Here is a 21,223-nt window from a genome sequence, read left to right as displayed (position 1 = left end):
GTAATAATAACGACATGATAGTAACACCTCGTAGCTCAGAGAACCGTTCCTTTACGGCGAGCAACTTACTCGTCTCAATTGTAATTTAAAAAACTTTTCGGGACACCAAGTCGCGTTGCCCGTTACACACTTTTATTATTGGATATCATCAAAATGTTTTTTTTTTTTCAGAAGTTAAACATGGTCGTTAGAAATAAGAAATACATTGCGTTTGTTTGTAATAAATCGTTATATAATTGAATTATTATAGGCTAGTAACTCAAGTAATTAATATACCCAAACAATATAAATCATTTAATAAAAGAAAACAAAAAGAGAAAAAAACTATATACTTCAAAGAAATAAGAGCGCACCACGTACACGCTTTACATAATCCAATAGATTTATGTATAAATATTTGTATATCTACTGTATGGTTTACATAAAATTCATTACATGCCATTGAGTGGATTATATAAAAATAAATATTTTCTCAAATGTTTTAATCCACCCGATCGTGTTTTACATAAATAAATTTTGAATTTTATAGTTGTTAATATGGTAATTGAATACCAATAAAAAATCTATACAAATACTAAAATCTAGGCTCTACGACGATAGGATCACAGTCATAACAAAAAAATAAAAATAAAATAATAATAACAATTAGGATCGTTAACCTAAATCTGTACAACTAAAAAAAACGCGCTTTTCATAAACAAAACAAAAGGTGAGTAAAATAAAACCCAACGGGAGTTTTTCAAGAGTTCTACTTTTTGGAATGTGTCGACAGTAAATTCAATTCATCGTAATTGTTTAATAATTTTCCCAGAAATTTGCCGAAGGTTACTGAATGTCGACCAAATCGAAGGTGTTGTTTGAATTGGGTGACAATAATTTCGGTGTTTGTGACGACGACGACGACGGTGATGATGAGCAACGTTTTTTCTTCATAAAATAATTTATAACTGATTGTTAAATTGTTAAATCTAACAACTAACGGCTCTTGATTCTGGCGAATTCGATAGCTTGTCCTGAGATGCTCGAGAGCTAGGAGAGATAATCTGTAACAACCAAAAAATGGAAAACTGTAAAAAGACGTTGATTTTTCATGACTTTTTAATTGTGTGCATATATCGACCAATTTTTAAATGGAATTATAAACAAAATAGTCGTTATTCTATTTATGTATTAATAACTAGGGGGAATGATTACATTGTCTGGGTATTTTAAAAATAATCGAAAAACGACGAGTTACAAGAGATTGTTGAACACACTTAATTTTTTTAACAATAGTGCAGAAAGATAAGGTTGGTAAATGAAACTATTATATTTTGCACAACAATAATTACAATAAGTGGGAGTACGGGCTAGAAGAGAAAGTTTCTAGTGTTGTTATTTTAACATTGAACTCACCGGTTGGGCAGCAGAGGACGACGAATTTTGCGGTTGTGTTAGGGCCATAACCGAGGCTCCGGTTTTGGCCAGAGCATTTGGCGCTGATATGATACCCAAAGGTTGTCTGACGGCGGCCGCTTGGACGGACGACGAGAGCATGACGGCCGCAGCGGCCGTGTGTACCGCGTCCGGGTTAACCGACCGATGGTTTTCCAACATGTCCTCCAAGTCACAAATGTAATCGATGACGTGGTGAATTACTTCCAGTCGGGATATTCTCTTATCCTTAGGAATGAGTGGCACCAAATCTTTGAGCTTGGACAAGTACTTTTGGATTTTCTCGTCTTCCAAGTTTTCGCGTTTCCTGTGCACTCGGCCACCGGTTACGGCTCCGGATTCACTGTTACGGCACAACGGTACGGATTTCATTTTTGTACGATTGAAAGAAAAACCGAATACAATAAAATGCAAGTGATGTAAGGAATATTACAAGTTACCGATTGTACGGCGCACTGTTGAGAGTCGGCAGAACTGAACGGCAGCGAACGGGTACGACGACTGATGATGAGGGCCAGCCGTCCGGTGGTATTTATAGAGAGAGCGGCGGCCGCGCAGGACGGTTGGTGGAGGCAGAGACACGACGACGAGGCCACGCCCGCGACGTGGTGGCGGCGGCGGCTACACGGATTGAATGGATTTCAAAGAGTTCCCGTAGCGCTCGCACGCACAGCGCTCCTATCGAAACGGTACGTACTACGGCCGCCGAACGCATAAAAACGACGACCACGACGACTCGCACACCTGACACCTGCCTCGTCGGCGGCCACCGAAAAATACCACAGAAGATTTCTCCCGCCGCCGCCGCCCGTCGCCCGTTCTCCCGGGGCGCACAACACATAGCCGGGCCAGTTGGCGTGGGAACGCGAACTGGTAGAACGTTCCTTATACATAATACATCAGAGTGTATGTGTTTTTTATTATTTAATTATTATTCTGATCCGATTCAATAGTCGATCGCGTAAAGCTACTGCCCTAAAATCATCAAATTTCTGTTGCACTGGTTCAATTAAACATAACTTACGACGACCACGACTGCTGGTCAATAGTTTCATTCGTGTAATTGCTGTAGCCAAAGTGATGCTTGTTTTCTATAATTCGTTCTATGATAATTCGTTCTACATTTTTCGTGTATAGAGTCATTTGATGTGCAGCAAAAGATATATGCAATGTCGTTATCGTCTTCGTGTTTCGAGTGCCAATAAAAAGCTACTAAACATATTATGATAATTTCTCAGACGATAACTATTATGGATTTTCGTAAATTTTAAACGAACGCAAATATTCACCGTTTAAAAGCTTTACCGTGTAAAATAAATCATTTCTCGAGTATGTACATAAGTACACACCTCCCACTACAGGGGGGACGTGTACGTCGCAGATAAATGTCACTGGTAATTATAGAAGTTACGACACTCATTGATTGGCTTTGAAAAAATTACCGTATCAGTTAATTAACATGAATTATATTCGCTCGTGCGTAGTATACAAATTTTTGACTGAGCTTTCTAACAACATTCGTACGTGTTACTTTGGCGTTTAAGCCAAAAAACAAAGGGAAACTAATTGTCTGTTCTGAGAATGTCGTAACACTCTGATATAATATATAAATATTTGTCGGTTGACGAATGACTCGTGCGAAATTCTCTCGAAAAATAACCTTTTGTTAACGTTCTGTAAGGTGAGAAATAAATTTACTATTTCAATCGACAATAATGTGCAAGATTTCGTATTTATTGCTTCGTTGGGATCCTATCGTCATTTTAATGAACTTAGCGAACGCATAGTTTTTTACCCGGTGCCGTAATAATTATCACAAACATGTACGTTAAATGTCGTATTGATTGTGCTGATTCGCGGTGGCAAATAAATTTAGCCGTTATGAGTGAATTAAATCGAAGAATTTGTTTGTGTTTTCAAACACTATTAGCGAGACGTTAAATGCGACCCGTTCAATGATATGCTCATTTTTTAAATAAACATCATGAACTTAAAATCGTACGTGCCCGTAGGTGTGGCCCGTCAGGACGGCGTGTGCAATCTTTGAGCAAACAGACTGCACAAATTACACTGTCGTTGACGTAAAGCCGCAACAATATTATATGAGGTAATAAAATGCTGCGTACTCGATAAAAAATTCTCGGCTGTGCGTTATCGCGGTACCCATTGGCTAAAAAACATTGTAATGACGAACGGAGTTTGTTGAACCTCGTAGTGGTGGTGTTGTAGGCCTCGGTGTTGATAATTAAACAGAAATGTTCATATTATAACCGATTACGGACAGTTGAAGTGTTTACCTGAATGACACGACGGTGATTATTCACTGGTTGATTAGCGTCACAAATCACAATGTTGTTAATTATGCTAACGAAGGGCGGGATAATGTAATTACACTAACCTTGCACAGAAACCCGACACCGTCGAGGGATATTCCCGTAGGCCGTTACCTATCCGGCGGAGGGTGTGCCACGACTGCAAAACGACCGTAATGAAACTAATAAAAACAATAATGAAGTACCGCAAGACAAACAACCCGGTCTCGTTTATTATCAGACGACAACTTTGGTAATGGTTGTAAATCGATCTTAAATACGGAAAATAAACCAAAGACTAATCACTTCCTCGAGCGATTTACACGTGTGTGGTGGTGTCCCGCACAACACAAATCGTTCAACACACGTGTATTCGTTGCTCTAAACTGGCGCATAATTAACAATTGTTATTAACGCCGAAGATAAAAAAAACCCACTGAAAAACATGTCGACGGTAACCGGCGGAAAAACATTCACCGGTCGCACGCACGTTCCAGTTTTTTTCCGCGAATACGTTATTTTTTGTTTCGAGGGGAAAAAACCGTCAAGAGCTAAAAGTTGAAAACCGGATTTCTCTCAGCCTAATTATTAGCGGTCTCCTCGCGTTCATTAAATCAACGGGGTCGTGTCGTCGTCGTTGTTGTCGGTAGCCTTCGACGCGTTCGGCCCCCAAAACTAGTCTAGACGTGGTACTCGTACTGTTTGTGCACGTCGGCTAAATCAATGCTAGTGACTGAAAAAAATTGTTGCGCCGCAAATTGGCGACGTTCGATAAATTCGTTGTTCCAATTTGTAATTTAATCATACAGGAGTATTTTTTTTTTTTCTCAACAATATCGGCAATTCATCAAAGACGTTCGTAATGTGTACACAGCAAGTCGTAGGCGTTGTGGAGACATGTACTTGCTACCCGAACGCAACGCAGTCGACCAAGTCACACAATGCTATCTATCCGATCTGTAATGTAAACAATAGCCTGAGCTCGACCTACAGCCGATCGTCTAGTTTACGCTGAACTTCTTTCGGGCTCCGCTTCGAACAGCTCAAAACACCACCTACGCATATCTTTTTGTGCCGATAATTCTGACGTGCGCTCCGAGTTGATTTTTCTGTCGATCGGCTTAAACGAGAACCGACCACCGAACGCGAGACAACTAGTAAGTGTTTGGACATCTCCTTCTAATCGCTCTCGCCATGTTTTGACAACAATAATTGAGCACAGGAATCGATTGGGTCCACTAGGACGTGTGACCAACTGCTGACGGCGATTACCGTACTAGATTTTGTGTTGTATTATTTGCGGCTTGCGAATACAATATACGCCAAGCCCAGTAACGGTTTGTGCTCTGCTTTGTGCGAACGCACCCCGCGGTGTTTTTTATTTTATTGCCGCCCGAAGTGGTGCCGCTCGAGGGAAGAGAGCTTGCGAAACCGACGCGATGCAGCGCGTCCACCGTCGTCTATGTACGTTTCTCGTCATTCCGGATCCGAGGGTTCGACGACATTATATGTTTATCCTGTTCCGCTACCGGTGCTGGCGAAGCTGGTAGAGAGTGTAAGTTATATTGCATTGTGTAGCGCGCAGGGCGAAATTATTCGGAGACTCACCACCTTGCCCCCACCGACGGGGACAGCTGCCGGTTGTCGTGGGAAACGCGACCCCCGAAAAAACCGCATCACAGCTGCATTGGAGCGGGCTCTTTGGGCACCAACTGCAACGACAGAAGCGATGGCGCACAGTCCCGACGTGTGATGTACATCTGCATCGGACCGGGTCTGGTCATCAGCTGCACGACACATACACACGTTGCACGGCCCGCGTGTTTTCCAATAATTTTATTGTATTGCGTCGATACTACTGGCGGCGGTGAGTGCGAGTTCGTCACCGGGTGTCGACCAGTTCGTTGTGTGCCTGGCAGTGTGTCAGTGGAAAACCGTGCCGTCTCTATAACGCACACAATATGTATCTATACCGGAATCGAAAAAAACACCAGGCCTAATTGTACGGCGAACGGAAGAATCCGTTAAAAAATAATACCGCCGGATGTATCAATACGGAGGGCTTCTAATTGTTTTCTACCGAGTAATGAGGTGCTGCTGCAAAACGTACTTCTTTAATTCTTAACGCGAATATTCACAGCATAAAAGTTAAAATTTTTAAGAAATAAAACATTTTGAATTATTGTGTTAGAAGAAACGATTTGAAAGATGGGATTTGTTTAATTGTACTTTGCTAAAGTTTCATTGGAGACTTTAACGTATTTGGTATTTTTAACGTACGACATCTGGAAGTGCTAAATTTCAAATCAAGAGGGTTAAGTACCTCTAATTTCACCAATAAATTTTGTTCGATCGAAATATATCAACTGAACACATTAATTCGTAATTAACATCGAAAAGGAAAACATACGTACCACAATAATTTTACTAAAATACTTTTGTTTTCAGTTTTAGACAATAAAACACAAGTTGTTCATTGTCATGCGCAAAAATATTCATAATCGTGTGAGAGCAAGTGATTCTTAAAATATATTTATTTGTTAAGCACATAACGTTGTATGCGAATCGGTTTTTTCTAAGAAAACTTATTTCATTATACACGACTTCAGAGTATTGAAACAGACGCATCGAAGAGTAAACGTGACTTTGATAAGTCGTATATTTCGGCTGTTACCTTGAAGTTGATAATATTAGACGGTAGTACGATGTGTTCCGAGTACGGTTTTATTATTGCTTTTGTTAACTTTTTGGTGTAAAACGATGATTGTTTGTTGAAAAATATTTCCATCGATAAAAAATTCGAACCAATCCGTCTTGAGCCAACCGATTGTGTGTATTCCAATATTGACCGATACGAGTGGTTTTTGACTTGTTATCCCTTCTTTTTTTGCCCTGTCAAATTCCACACCGTGTTTCCTTATGTTAAAGAGGTCACAGGTGTACGGGCCGCTTTAAAAACGACTTCATTTCCATAACGTACCTTAACACGTGTATACACTCGAAGCGTGATGTCAGTCAGCCGAGGAATATTTATATGAGTTTTTTAATAGGTGCAGTGTCGGTATGTGTGTTTGTGTGCAATTGCCTGGTAGATAATATTTTGTTAACAAGCCATGATTGTTGAACACGTGTGCACAGCACTATAGAGTAATAATAATTGACATATGTCACGGTCACTACAGGAAAACGCCGGCTTGCTCTCTATTATATCATTTACTACAACTCGTCCCGAATTTATTTTGTGCTTAACTACGGTCAGACAACACTAAAAAGAGTTTCCTGTGTTCTTAATCCAATTGTAGTTTGTTAATAGCCAATCAAAAACGACTTAACTAAAGTTATTATTTTGGTTTTTTTCTACTATTAGTATTCTATGAATGTGATTAATCATTCCTTAAAGTTTACTCAATTTATCGTATCTTACTGTAGTTGTAACTCACTGCGTATATGCTGTAAACAAATTAATTGTTGGAGGCCAATATTAAAAAAAAAAAAAATCAAACAACTCGATGAGTTGGATCGCTTCATGTAATTGCTGACAGCTGTTAAATGGTCTCGTAGAAAAGATGAAGAGAAATTCAAATCAATAAGAAAATCGGCAGTATTCGAACCATGTGTATAATGTATTTGTATAATATCGTGTTTTTTTATGCCAATGTTTTCAACGAGTTAAAAATAAACAACAATTAAGAAAAACGTACTACTTTACGTGTGTGCGTAGGGGATGACACGGCTAAAATTATTTTTGCCCATGTATGTAATTCATATGAAAATGTTCTCTCAACTATTTTCCTCAGTACATTTTAAACTATATACTTAATAAAAATTAAAAAGCAGTGTGATACTGATTAAGATAGTACCGAGACGCTATAAATGATAACGATTAGGAGGCGTTGAATGTCGTTAATATGATCAAAATTAGTTTATATGAGACTTCATAATAATTAAGAACAAATTTAATTATAGTGCAAAAAACTGTATTGTTTTGAAAAACAGTATACTCTCGTGGTTTAGGTTGTAGCTAAACTAGCAAATTTCAAATTCGATCCGCTCTTAAAAAGTAGATATTTGTGAACGTCGATAAGGATAAATCTTTCTTTTCCAAAAAAAATTATTGCCATTACACCGTTTGAACAGCTGCTACCGGTTTGAGTCCATTTTCATCAATTTGAATCGCTGCTTAACCATGACGTCATAAAACGCGTGGTCAACTAAAATGGGTTAAGCACACCGAAATAGAAATCGAACGTCGTCTCTATCGGCATAGAAAACAGCAGCTGTGCATAGAGCTTTCCATAACGCACCTCCTTAAAAAGATATAGTAGTGTGACGCCGTCAAGAGTAATAATTTATACCATAAGCATAAAAATGCACCGCACAAGTGTAATAAATAACAAGGCGGCGTAATCGAAAATAATTCATTGCGGGTATTCCCTGTAACAGAAAGGTACGTACTAGTTACTGCACACTGTTGTTTTTTACATTTTTTTACCATCAATGTTACGTTCAAGTCTTTTGCTTTCCGCGCCCAGCGAAGCATCCGCTATACCGTTGACACGACGATGCCCAATGACCATAAAATGGTATTGTACATGCCGAACACGTGCGGCCAGGTGTTCTTAAGTGAACGCTCAGGTAATTAATTCTCAAGCGCCCGCCTATCCACAGTCGTGCGGTACACCCAAAGCGGACGTTCCGCGGGTCCTTATAAGCCGCGCGGTCACTTCTCACTGCCTAATCATATTCTTCTCCTGTCTAATGTTATTTGTAACCGCGCGATTCCCGGCAACGTTAACGAGCCGAACAAAACAAATACTCGTCGCCAACGAGAAAGGGGCAGGGTAAGTACTAAATACCGTTTTGATAACAACGTTTTGCTTGATGGCCAATATCGGCGCCCGTAATAATATACGATCCTCAGCGACACACGGCTGACGACCACTCGGCCATTCCGAGCACGTAGCCTGGTCGTCGTATTAGGCACATTATTAGTAGGTGGACACATGGCCACATACTCTAAAGATAAATTTGGCGAACGATCGTCAACAACATCTGATGCGTTTGTATTTCCGGCGGCAGAAAAACGCATTACGTTTTTTATAGGTAAATGCTTTTCATCTAACCCACACGAGAATTGATACACTGACTAATACGACCGATATTGAATATCGGTCAGAAAAAAAAAATATGATATCGCTTATAACTTCTTAGAGCAGTGAGGCGTAAGAGAATCAAAACAGTTGAATTTAGATCCAAGCCCGACAGCAAGTGTTCTTTGGAAGTAAAGTAAACTTTTTTGAAATCAATATTTATATTATTCATTCAACGTTGTAGCATTTAAACCTAATTAATACTATTGGCTATTTTCGGGGAAAGTCGATGACAAGTTATACTGAAGACGGTCGGAGTGATGTGAGACTTCTGTTTTTAATGTTGTCCGTGAAAATGCTTATCTTTATTCTACTTGACCTTGCGACGAAATCTTCTCTCCGTTAAAAGCTTCGTGGGCGGCCTAAGGTTCAGACTCTACACGTGCGTACGTTATTTTAATATAAACGTCTCTTCAGTTGTCGTCGATAAGAACAGCCACTGCACACACACACACACACTTATGACTTGTCGATAAGAACAGCCACTGCACACACACACACACACTTATGACTTATCGCTTATCGATACTCTCTGCAGTGTCCGCTGGTATCGTAACCCGACCGTGTACACGTGTTGTTCAATAAATGAAAATAACAAATAATATCATTAGTCATGTGCTTTAAACAGTGACGACAATAGTCGATGATAATCATTATTTTCCATTTCCTAATCGAACGTAAACGCATAGTTGTCAATGTAATTTTCTACTGCAGTAGTCGTAAAACATTTTCAATTTGCCTACCGGCATAATAAAATAGTTATCACCTACGTCGCTTATGGAATTGCAATTTTCCTCGATCTGACGCAGATTGCTTGTACACGACATAAAAAAACGACTATCGTAACAAATGTTGCTGGCCAATTCGTATCCAATACCTTGTACTTAACTGGCTACGGCCAAGCGCATTACCATAGCCAATCACACACGCACGCAATTGATAACGATGATTAATTATCTGCACCTTGTCTAGGACTTTTCCTACTGCCAAGGCCTAGAACAAATGTACTACCTATTATTTGTATGGTCGTACCTATTTCATCATGACGCAGCGTTCGTAAGCGAGTTTTGATTTACTACGCACAGTGATCTGCTTAATAACTATCACACGGACACTCGCTAATTAAACGGCAAATGTAACCCGGCGAATCTTCACATTGTTATTGTTCACGGTCGCCCGTTGAGGATCGATCTACAGTTTTGAAAATATCAAACGACCGTACGGCATCACGTTTCCACAAGCTCGGCCCTATAAACACAGTTATCCTCAAACAAATAAGTAACTTGTTTCTTTTTCTGGTGTCCGACAAATTCGAACATACTCAGTATAAAAAAATTGCAAAGTCCATCGTAGAAATTCAGAAAGCTGAACGTTTTAATTATAGTAAGCCGCAAAATAATACACGTTTTTAATTATTTATCCTCATTTAGGCAATTTTTGTACTTGAGCCCTTTTACGCGAGCACCGCAAAGTTAATTGCGTTGCGTACAACATTAATTTCAAATTATAAATGTTATTTATAATAAATAAAATACATTTTCAAAAAGTAATCGTGGAAATTTTAACTATTACCTCGTGTATACTTACTGATCAGTCTCGGTTTAATATTTTTTATTTAGATCCGAGAGATTAATATGAAATCTGTTATGATTAAAAATCCATATAGAAACCGTAAGTCCGCGTTAAGATGTTCAAATACACGGTTTTGATAGAAGTTTCGTACAAATTCATGTTGGCAACTTGGTTTATTTATACAAGTTAGGCTAATGGACAAAGTGGAGTTCAGCGCGCGTTTTGGTATTCTACACAGTCTTAGCAAGTACGTAAAATATTTTATTTTTAAATAAACTCGTAAAAAATCCGACAACGATTTTGGCTCGTAGGCAACCCAAAACTTGGTCACATTCGAGTCGATCTCGTATGGCGTTCTACACACGTGTAAGTGGCTCATCTAATGAACTCATTGAAATGTTTACAGCGCGTTTTTGTCTCAGATAGACGTTATTTTGAAAAGTGAAAACTCTTTGTTTTCCGACGAGTGTACGTTTAAGTACTTTGTAAATGCTGCGAGCCTTTTGTAACTTGTTTTACACAACAGTTTACTTGAATCGTTCAGTGTGCGATAATTTTTTTAATTCTCCATAAGAAATTCGTTTTGTGCGTAGTCTATTGTGAAGAAGTTTTTAGCGGGACACGGTAAATTTTTAACGGAGAAAAATTACTCCTTTTGTATTCTCAGCGTTGTTAACCACTCCCCTCGTTCGGACCACCACTACTTAATACGAGACCGACTAGTTCAACAATCGCAAACAAATGTTGTCGCGTTAATAAAACGTGTGCAAAAACGACAAAAGGGGACAGATACAACAACGCGAACCTAATATTATTATTGTATTGGCCGAGTATTGTAATAACACACACCGACGCCGTACAATGGCTACGTTTACATTGTTGTTCAGAGAAGGCGCCAACGGATCGAGACGCTGTGGCGGTGCGATGTCGGCGTTTGGAAGGAGAGCAGAGTATTTAAGCCGCCGGTGAGGTCGCCCCGCGTGTGTGTTGCAAAATCGCCAATGCCTCCAGTGGTATGCGCCGAACAACAGACAAAGACAGCCTCAGGAACAAAGAAGCCGATTGTAGCTCGTGCGTGTACCGTACAGTCCCATACGAGTGTGTGTACGGAAAAGTGAGACAGCCTCAGACGAGATGTGGCTGGCCGGAGAGGAGGGGGGCCATTGGTAGTGTGGTGGCCAGTGCAGCGCATTGGTGGCGGCCGGTTGTGGGAACTCGCATTCCTCTAGGTGGCAGAGCGACTATCATGCAGGTGCACGGCCGCCACACTGTCGCCATGCACGCACACCAACACGAATTTACACGCACACATACACAACTCGGCATACTCACGTGCACTGGCATTGTACGGATAGAGGTACAGGCGTATACAGCGCGCGCAATCCGTTTTGTGTAACGCGTAGAGTTATTACGGTTACCCACGAGAAACACGCGGGACACGATGCAAACGTAAGCTCGTTGTGTATAAATTACACGGTCGGCAATGGTGCAAATTATTATTCAACTGCAAGTTCAGACGCGAAGACGAATACTTTTTTTTTTTTACGACTAAAAATCACGAAATACATAAAAAGGTTATGGCGCATAACTAAATATTGTTCGATCATTTGTTCGCACTAATTGAGCAGGATAAAGGGTCGAAAGTCATATTTAAAAATGGACGAAGCAGCAATCTCGTAATGGTTAGGATATAATATAAAAAATTTATTTAATCGTACGCGCGAATAAATGGCGTCCCGAAAAACGGAGTTTTAAAAATCAAGAAAATTTACGTGTATTAATGTATTTTTATAGTAAGGAAATTAAATTTAGACTCTCTGAAAAAATCGTCTTAAATTTAATATTTTCAATCTATTGACAAAAATATTGGTGATTTTCGCGTAACAACACATGATTTTTCGTACGCAAAATTTACTCTGCAGATTTTCGATCTAATGGAAAGATCAAAGTTGATCATACCGAATGGTTCATAAGGGAAATATACTTTTGTACCAGAAGAGTGAATAATAACAACGAATATCACTGTTTAAATGTATAAAATTTAAACTCATTGATCAATGAGCTCCTTTGTAGTTTATTTCTCTAAAATAAATGTTTCACCACGAGATATCTTTCACAATTATCTTTCATGTAATTTAAATTGACCTATTTGATCGACGTGAAACTCGAATCTACTGGAATTTATTGTCAGTAGCAACTAGATTTAAATCATTTCCCGTTAATTAATTCCCCGAGTTAAAATTTTTTTTAGAATTACAAGTTTCCTTTATCGGAATAAACTGTTATTAATCTACTTACTATTATTTTACTCAATTAAATACAATATTTATTATATTACATTTTTATGTAGTAATTTAGATTACTGAAAAAAAACTGAATTACTGAAAAACTGAACTATTGTTCAGTTACAGTTAATCGTAATTAGAATAATAATCCCGAGTATTATATTGAAAAATGTTCGTTAAATTAATGGAATTTTGTCTTTTATTCTACTTAACCAATGTATTACTTTTATCGATTTTAATAAAATTAGAGTTATCTAAAATCTAACGAATTTTGACGATAAATTAATAAATGTAATAGTAGTAATTATAAATGGATTGCTTTGACTTGGTGACACTTGTAAGGAAAAATTCGGTTTTCCTTATTCGTTTAATTAATTACCGAGGACACGAACGGTGCTGTAAAATTTACAGATTCTGTAAAATTCATAATCACATGATCGCATCGTTAAAGCACATAAAATACTCGATGACACAACAAGCATTTGGTGGCAACTTAACAGTTTAAACATAACCGTGTGAAAACGTCGTCTTTGTAAATCGTTAGATTCGATAAGTTTTTCATGAAATCCACCTGTTATTAAATAAGTACACCCAATTTAGGCACATAGAACCATAAATCGGTTTCACGTACATGCTCAATTAGGTATGCTAACTCCTATTGTGCATGTACAAATGACCGTCCGTCTGGCTCCTTACGTGTACGTACAGAACGGTCACTATCCACCCCACCGACTCCTTAGCGTCGGCGGCTGCGTTGCTCGTTAAACCTGCCCATAACAAATTGTCATAATGCGCCCGGCCATTGAATTCCTTTATCGAGTCATCACAACAATAGTTTATACTCGTACAATAATAATATATATGGTAGGTACACCACCGCACTATTGTACGGCCATAATGTATAATATATCCATCTAAAAGCCGCTCTCGGATTTCAGGGTCACCCCGCGCGCACACACGTATCGGTACAAGTAAAAAAAAAAAAAAAAAAATGAAAAATAGGATGAAAAACGTACGTAAGTAGCAGGTAATCACATTTTAATGGCACCGGCGGCGGCGTTGACGTCTCTCGGGTAATGTTTTTTTGAACACTTTCAAATACACGTCACGGCCATCAATAAAAAAAAAAGAGATAATGTTAATATCGAATTAGTGCAGTGCAGACCTAATTATTACCCGATACGGACAGTCGTCCATTGTTTGTGAATGACGGGGGTGTTGTTTTGGACGACTTACACGAACAAAATCTATACAACCGACGGACAGTGAAGGTGGTAATTATTTTTTTAACGTTTAACAAATCACAGTCGAGTCCAGTGCACTTGCATTTGGCCTTGGGGGCGTTTGGCGGGACGTATTACAATAATTGACAATTACTTGACGTGCAAAACACAATTGTCTTGCACAGCACACTCATAACGATTAGGAGGTACCAATGTGCATTGTCACGTGTCCGTTCACCTTACACTTGTCTAATATTATTCTGTCTAGCCCCTTCCCCCGTCTACTACTTCTGTGTAACCTCTCTTATGACCGATGTAAAAACATTGCCATAGGTTGTGGACAACATCAATCAAATGCGCCGCAATTGTCGATAGTAATAATAATTAAAGTTGCGACCAATTGTACGTGACTCCATAAAAGTGTTTTTATTTTTTACTCGACCGACACGAGATTTTCTTTAATTTTAACGTGACATTCTTCGGCAATTCCGCGCCTTATACAGTGTAACTTATCTTTTGCCGCTACCGGAAATTTCGCAGTTAACAATTAAGAAAACCGAATAAAAGCCGTTTGATTGGAAACGCAATCCGAACGGTTCTGAAGAATGCCACTTAATCAAATAAAGCTCATATTAACAGCAGTCGGTTATTTATTGATATGACCGTAAGGGATGTCCATAGAAGGAAAGTGGTTTTTATTTATTAAAAAAAAAATTTCCCACGTGGTTACAATCCAACAGTGAGGTTTTCAAGTATACATTTGAACGGCGTAAATGTATATTGGTTAGGCGCTAAAATTTAAAACGACAAATTCGCTATTTTAATTATCATAAAGCTGCATCATTGCACAATAGTTAAAAAAATGGTTGTTGCGTCCGTCGGTCGACACTTGTGGTTGCACTACATGTGCCATTTGCATATACCAAATAATGAAATGAGTAACTCGTAAGAAAAATGTCTCGCGCAAATGTCGTAGTCATGATGAATTTAATTGTGACACACCTAACAAAATAATTGTGCTGTTGTTTTACTGCCAACCAGCTAATTGGCTAACGGAGTATACGTGTTTGGAGCGCATAAAGAGACAGTGGTAATCCTTTGTTGTAACCGAGGTAGACTGCAAAAATAAAAAAATAATGTAACCACTGTGTCACGATGTTCGCGTGGATTTTTTTACTTTCACATCAATAAATCATAAATGAACGGAGGTCGCTATTATTGCTTTATTGATTCTCGAGTGTTGTGCAATAAATTATCATATTACACGTTGTATCTAATATCTTATAACACTGTTCCTAGTGCCTTTCAACACCAGAGCAGACTTAATGTTCAAATTTAAAACGCATGACAGTTGTGAGCATATTGGAATAATTTTTCTATGGAAAACGTATTGGTTACATCAAATTTTCAATTAATTTATCGTGTTGGGTTTATTTACATAAAAATAACAAGGACGGAGGTTCTACGGACGGCAAACCAGTTTTTATAAGATTTATTCGGTTTTCGTTAAGTCACTTTCAGTGTGTACAATAACTTACAGAAAAACAAACACGGATAAATTAGTCTGAAATAAACAGGTAGACATACCATTTTGTTGTCTTTACGGTAGGCCTAAAAAACGTAATGCTAATTATATTTCACTAAAATAGATAACGTAGAATAAGTGCGTATATTCGACTGGTTGTCCGGTTCGTGTAACGTCATTTCAAGTTATTTTCCGATTTTATTCGAGTTGAACAAAATAAACAGACGGAAAATAATGATTTGTTTCTCGCGCCTATTTGTTATTTCTAAATCACAAATACCGATAAAATACTACGAACTTTACCATATTTCCCCTAGTCAGAATAGTTTAAATATTGATAATTGAATTGGCGTAGATAAACACATTTTGGAAATACACCGTGAAAATGTTTATTAGGACGAAATATAACAGCAAAGTGAATGGTTTCGCGCGAAGGGAGTTAATTCGTTACAAGTCCTCAGAGGTTTTCACCTTGACGTCGGACATGGCTGTTTAAATAGCATAAGGTGAGTATATATTTGGAACCACACAGGTATTACCTGTTATAATAATATGACCAATAGATTATTGTTGGCAACGACGTGCGATTGTTGTTGTGCTCCGAGCCGTCCAATTGTGGCGTCAACACCTCGCCCGGCCTGAGTGACCATCTACCGCGATGGTTGTCTTCGTGAAGATCACTTGACACGGCCGAGTCGAGTGCACCTGCCGAATCTTTTCGTCCGCGAATTTCCAGTCGTCTCTCTTGTTCGGACAAAGGGACCATATTGGAAACGAATAACCTCCAGCCCCTCCCCCTCGCCCCGCAAGTGAACGGAAAATTGACGGCCGCGAGGCATTTTGATTGCGGCAAACAATCGCCGCATTGTGCGTATGGATTTGTGCGCATCATCGCGTGTAAACAAATGCCGGTCCGCTCAACAGTTTACAGGTGAGACTGGGATCCGATGGGCACGTATCATGAGATATGTAAAAATCGTCGTCCACAGGTACATTAAAGGTCCAATGAAACGGTTGTTGCAGTTAAATTACATAGAAATTAATCGCGGATCGGGTGTGGGTAAATAATGGATGTCGAATAATGACCTACCCAAATCTTTTTGTACGCGTACACATTAAATGTGTGCCGGTAGGCCTTGTTACTGTTATTATTGTTAGTATAAAAGCGTCAAAACACATCAATGGGCACAATGATTAGGACGGAATTTTACACGGCGTTTTAATGGACCGTTTTATAGAGTGTGTTTTGTTGGACACAAAAGACATATTAACAGTTGGTTTATCGGTCATTTCGGTAGCTACTCCTAACCTACAGATTAGTCTTGTGGTATCGAAAAATATTCAAATTGATATTCAGTTGCTGTCTTTTCATATTCGTTCTTTATCGGAACACTCGAGTGTTGACAGAATAATCACTGCAATGGATGAAAAACAACATTAGTGTGAATAGTAATATCAGAATTCGTTGCAGGTGTAGAGGATAGTCTTTAGCTAATGTGAAAATTATTTCTTCAAAGTCGTGTATAATTATACGGTGATTATTTCCTACTTAAATACCAGTTATAATTTAATAGAGGTGTGCCGTGGCTTTATGATATCGTATATTACCTGTATGTATTATGCATTAGGCGAGACTCCTCCAGAAATAATACAGCAATAGATAAACCTTTATTTTAATCGCCGCCGGTATGCATTGCCATTACCGCAAGGGACTTTCTATTGCCGTGTTAGCCAGTCGGTAAAATAATGCAATTAATAACAAATTGTAATTAATATATTATCTACCTTAGTCTATTAATCAGAACGATCAGGTTCATAGGTTACGGCTGAAAATTCAGTCGATTCATTAGTTCGTGAATTCATGCAAACGTGTTGTTTATTTACATTAGAATTATTTGTTTTCACGTGCCTATTTTCAATATATTATGTTGAATTATAGTTCGAATACGATAACACTGTAGAAATAGTAAGACATTCAATGCCGTTAACGTCTTCTGATTTTTTTCCTTCGTACAACAGGCACACATAGTTAGTAAATTGGCGATTTCAATTAAGCTTTGATGATATTTTCTATTTAAGGTGGTGATTTATTTTCCATCTCATTACTACATAGATTTTTATCCAGTACAGTCGTATAAAAAAAAATATATATTCTGCTCTAATACAAACGTCCCGACTGCGCGGATTTATTATTGGTATTTTATTGTTCATTAATTAAATATATATATTTTTTATATTATACTTCAGACTCTATAGAATTCATATCTCATAATGATTCGAGAGAATACAATTTATCGAGATAGAAACAATAGACTAGAAACTTATGGTGTCTAATATATTGACTTTAATTAATAGAAATACATTTTTAAGTAGAGCTTACATTTACCGAAAAAGTTAACTACACATTTAGAACGGTTTAAAATATGTTAGATATTGTGAATATATTGCTTTATATGTATGCGCTTTCAAAAAATTTACATGATAAGCATTTATTGGCCAATTAGCCAATTTAGAAAGACGATTCAGCTTTTTTACTTTTGGCGCGTATGTTCTTATACGGTAATCATTTAAACCGTGAGCTAATAGCAATTTACAATTTACTACACAAGGGGTATCAATCTCATTGTAGTTTTGATTGGTGATATTACTTTTTTTTAATAGGCTACAGATTTTAAAGGTAATGAACATAAATTCTAAGATTTTAAGAATAGAGTTGCGATTGCACCATAAGTGGTTGTCATGAGAAATCCTATAGAATCACTTCGGTGAAATAATTTAAGTACCCTTAATACTAATTATGCTTAAAAACAAAAAATATATTCAACGAACGATCACCTTAATTAAATATTTTTAATGCCTATTTTACTTGATTCAAGTGTGCTATGTGAGTATTCTATTTCATAGTTCTATGACTTCCCTGCTGTTTCTTATCTAAATAGACACGCTCGAAGTGTTTAACCACAGCCACCTGTAAGTCGCAAGCCTTCTTTAGTGGAGATAAAATAGTTATATGTCTTTTTATTGTCAAGCCGCACACCAGTAACATTCTGCCATGCATTAGGCGACCCGTTTTAAATGTTTAAAGTTGCTGAACCGACTTAAAATATGTTCAAACGATTATTAATAATCCATTGAGAACATCATAAGTTGTTAAGGTCTGGTCGACGTGTCATTTTAGATTAAACTGTCGCTGCCGATAGCCTCTGTGTTTTGGAATGAAAGTCACGTTAAAAATGCAGTTGTATTCCATTTTATTTTGACACAGGAGTATTTTTTTGACGCTCTTAAAAAACGGTCATCAATCGAACGTTATTTAAACGTCTACCGCACCAACCAACACACGGCTGGCCTTTTAATGTACGAAATATTTATTACACTATTATGTTCTGTATACTTGTCAACAGCGTCGTTCTCTGTCACCCCTAAGTAAAAGTGTCCACGTATAATATAATTTAATATATTCATTGTGTATAATACTTTTATAGGGTTCAGCCATAAGAGTCGAGGGGTCGGTGCATTGTAATGATAATAATTATAATAGTAATAATGATGATATATACGCGTGTGTGGATTTAAAACGGTATTTTCGATCGAGTTAATGGCGTATGCATGTGATCTGCAGTCTCACAAGTATACAAATGTTATTTCGGCCACACATGTGTCAATGCGGATGGTCTGTTAGGAAAGCCAGATATGTAGTTCGTCGGTCACGACAACGTCGAGGGTAGAAAAGGCGATATTTTTTACTTTTTGACTTTTGGATGGCATGTGTGTATATGTTTACACACATTACCCGCCGACAAACGCAACATCTTTCGACCGTGTGCGTTTTTATAAACGTCTGTGCCAATACTTCGTTTCATACAGTACATTGATATGGTGACCAAATGCTTTTCACTAGCGAGGATCATGAAACGAGTTGTTTTACAACTTCATACGAATATTTTATTTGAAATAATTTCGTACTATGTAATTTTTAAAACCATCAGTAGGTACTAATGTATAAAAAAAATTGCTTAAAATTTGCATGCAGCGAGTATTACACGCATAATCAATGATTAAACGAATGCACATGACGACTGCCAAGTTGTCTATACGAGGACCCAAACAGGTCGATGGCTTCGCTCGATAAAGTGACGGTGAAAATATATTTGAATCGCCAGTACCGTACTGAAATGTTGAAATCGCATTTTTTTATCATTTTCCGGGGTATCACATCCAAGAGTTAATATTTTTCCAACGGTAAAAAACGAACAGAGCCAGATCCCAGACGATTACGGACGAATTATTGTTAACGCCGCCGAACACGTTTATCATCGAGACACGCGGTTACCACACGGGCCACCGGTTTAAAAGTGCAGGGCCGGTATATCACGTGTAGTTGTTTATCTCAACTCCCTCGGGTTTTCATTTCGTAAATCATTTTCCACACGAGACGTCTGTTATGCGGCTAAAGTGTGTTATCGAAAATCTTGACGTGCCTCGGGGGTGTGGACGCTGACAACAAAGAATACTAAAAAAAGCCACCGCGACCATGGGCGTCCGCGATGAGTAAATCATTTTTTACTGAAGTAAAATAATTATCATTATCGTTTGCGTGCTCGCCGAAAAAAAACCTGTAAGGCAAGAACGGGTTTAACACGTGCAATATCTAGATTCGAGAGAATATAAAATATCGTATACGTCGGAGAAAAATAACAAACGTCCTGGAATGAGATTACAATTTATTATTTTTTATTTACTATTCACGAGTTTCATAATCCGGGAGCAGTTGAATGGAGTTATTTTTTTGCAGTGGAAACTGAAAGTTGTTTTGTTAAGATCAGTGCCAATAAAAAATATTCGACCAGAGAACACAACCAACGTTATAATAATGATTTGAATAAAATATTGTAATTGAAAAGTGTCCAACCGAGCGGCCACGACGGAGCCAGCAAATGTAATTAATATTATTTATTAATAGAGCCCAGGATTTTCCATGGCCGATGCCGTGTGCAGAAGCCAAGAACACGGTTGTAAAATCTAATACCGCGGTTAATGTGGTCTATAAAAACTGTAACGTTATCATCATCGTGTTTTGGAGCCCTGTCGCTGTGAAGCCCGTCTACCGACGATATTTTTGTACTTTGAGTCGCACACAATACCATAAAGCCTTTATTAATGTTATTGTTATTATTAGTAACTGTTCTGGTATCAATCTGTCGTCCTACGTAGCGTGTACGAGGGTCGTGTTTAAACACTAATCACGATGTCCATGTGTTCATCTTATAAGCCTTTACACCGGTAGTCTTCTGTTTTAATATTTATTCGCTGACAGAGTGAACAGTTGTCGAGGGGCGAAACCGTTATTAGAAGGGCTTTATGCACAATACAAAATTGCAGCCGATTGATATCGTGTTTGTTCAATCATGTCTGTTGTGTGTACATTATTCACAAACGCTGCACGAAATCAATTTAGTAAAAAATTGAATTGGCTTTCTGTTTTAATTATTAAATACCACTCAAGACGTTAATACAAGTTGGTCGATATAAAAAATAAAATAATTTGGTATTTACTAAGAAATTCATGCTCGCGATTCATTAATTTTTTCATGTAATTTTAGTTTAAGTAATTCACTATAATTGTGAATTTTTTAACCAACTACTAAGTTGACTGATAATAATATTGTATTGTCATTGCAGTATGATAGTTGACTAACATAAACCAAACTTTGATTAGTGT

At 38.0% G+C, this 21,223-nt stretch overlaps 1 protein-coding gene across 1 annotated transcript; it reads right to left on the bottom strand.

Moving 5' to 3' along the window:
- Window positions 1-210: 210 nt before the first annotated feature.
- LOC126902763 (protein extra-macrochaetae) lies at window positions 211-2,027 on the bottom strand. The gene is made up of 2 exons (XM_050680372.1): window positions 1,396-2,027; window positions 211-1,043 (listed from the first exon to the last, which is right to left on the bottom strand). Exons 1-2 carry the CDS (start codon window positions 1,804-1,806, stop codon window positions 969-971), a joined length of 486 nt encoding a protein of 161 aa, XP_050536329.1. The 5' UTR covers window positions 1,807-2,027; the 3' UTR covers window positions 211-968.
- Window positions 2,028-21,223: the final 19,196 nt, after the last annotated feature.

The sequence above is a fragment of the Daktulosphaira vitifoliae genome, unplaced genomic scaffold (assembly GCF_025091365.1).
Source record: "Daktulosphaira vitifoliae isolate Bord-2020 unplaced genomic scaffold, ASM2509136v1 Scaffold_3, whole genome shotgun sequence".
Lineage (NCBI taxonomy): Eukaryota > Metazoa > Arthropoda > Insecta > Hemiptera > Phylloxeridae > Daktulosphaira > Daktulosphaira vitifoliae.
The sequence above is the reverse complement of the archived record's forward strand: the minus strand, read 5'-3'. Positions and strand labels throughout refer to the sequence as shown.

Coding starts and splice junctions, on each gene's coding strand:
- LOC126902763 (XM_050680372.1), bottom strand. CDS start 1,806: ATGAAATCCGTACCGTTGTGCCGTAACAGTGAATCCGGAGCCGTAACC. Junction 1,044..1,395: donor CGTCCTCTGCTGCCCAACCG/GTGAGTTCAATG, acceptor TGGTTGTTACAG/ATTATCTCTCCTAGCTCTCG.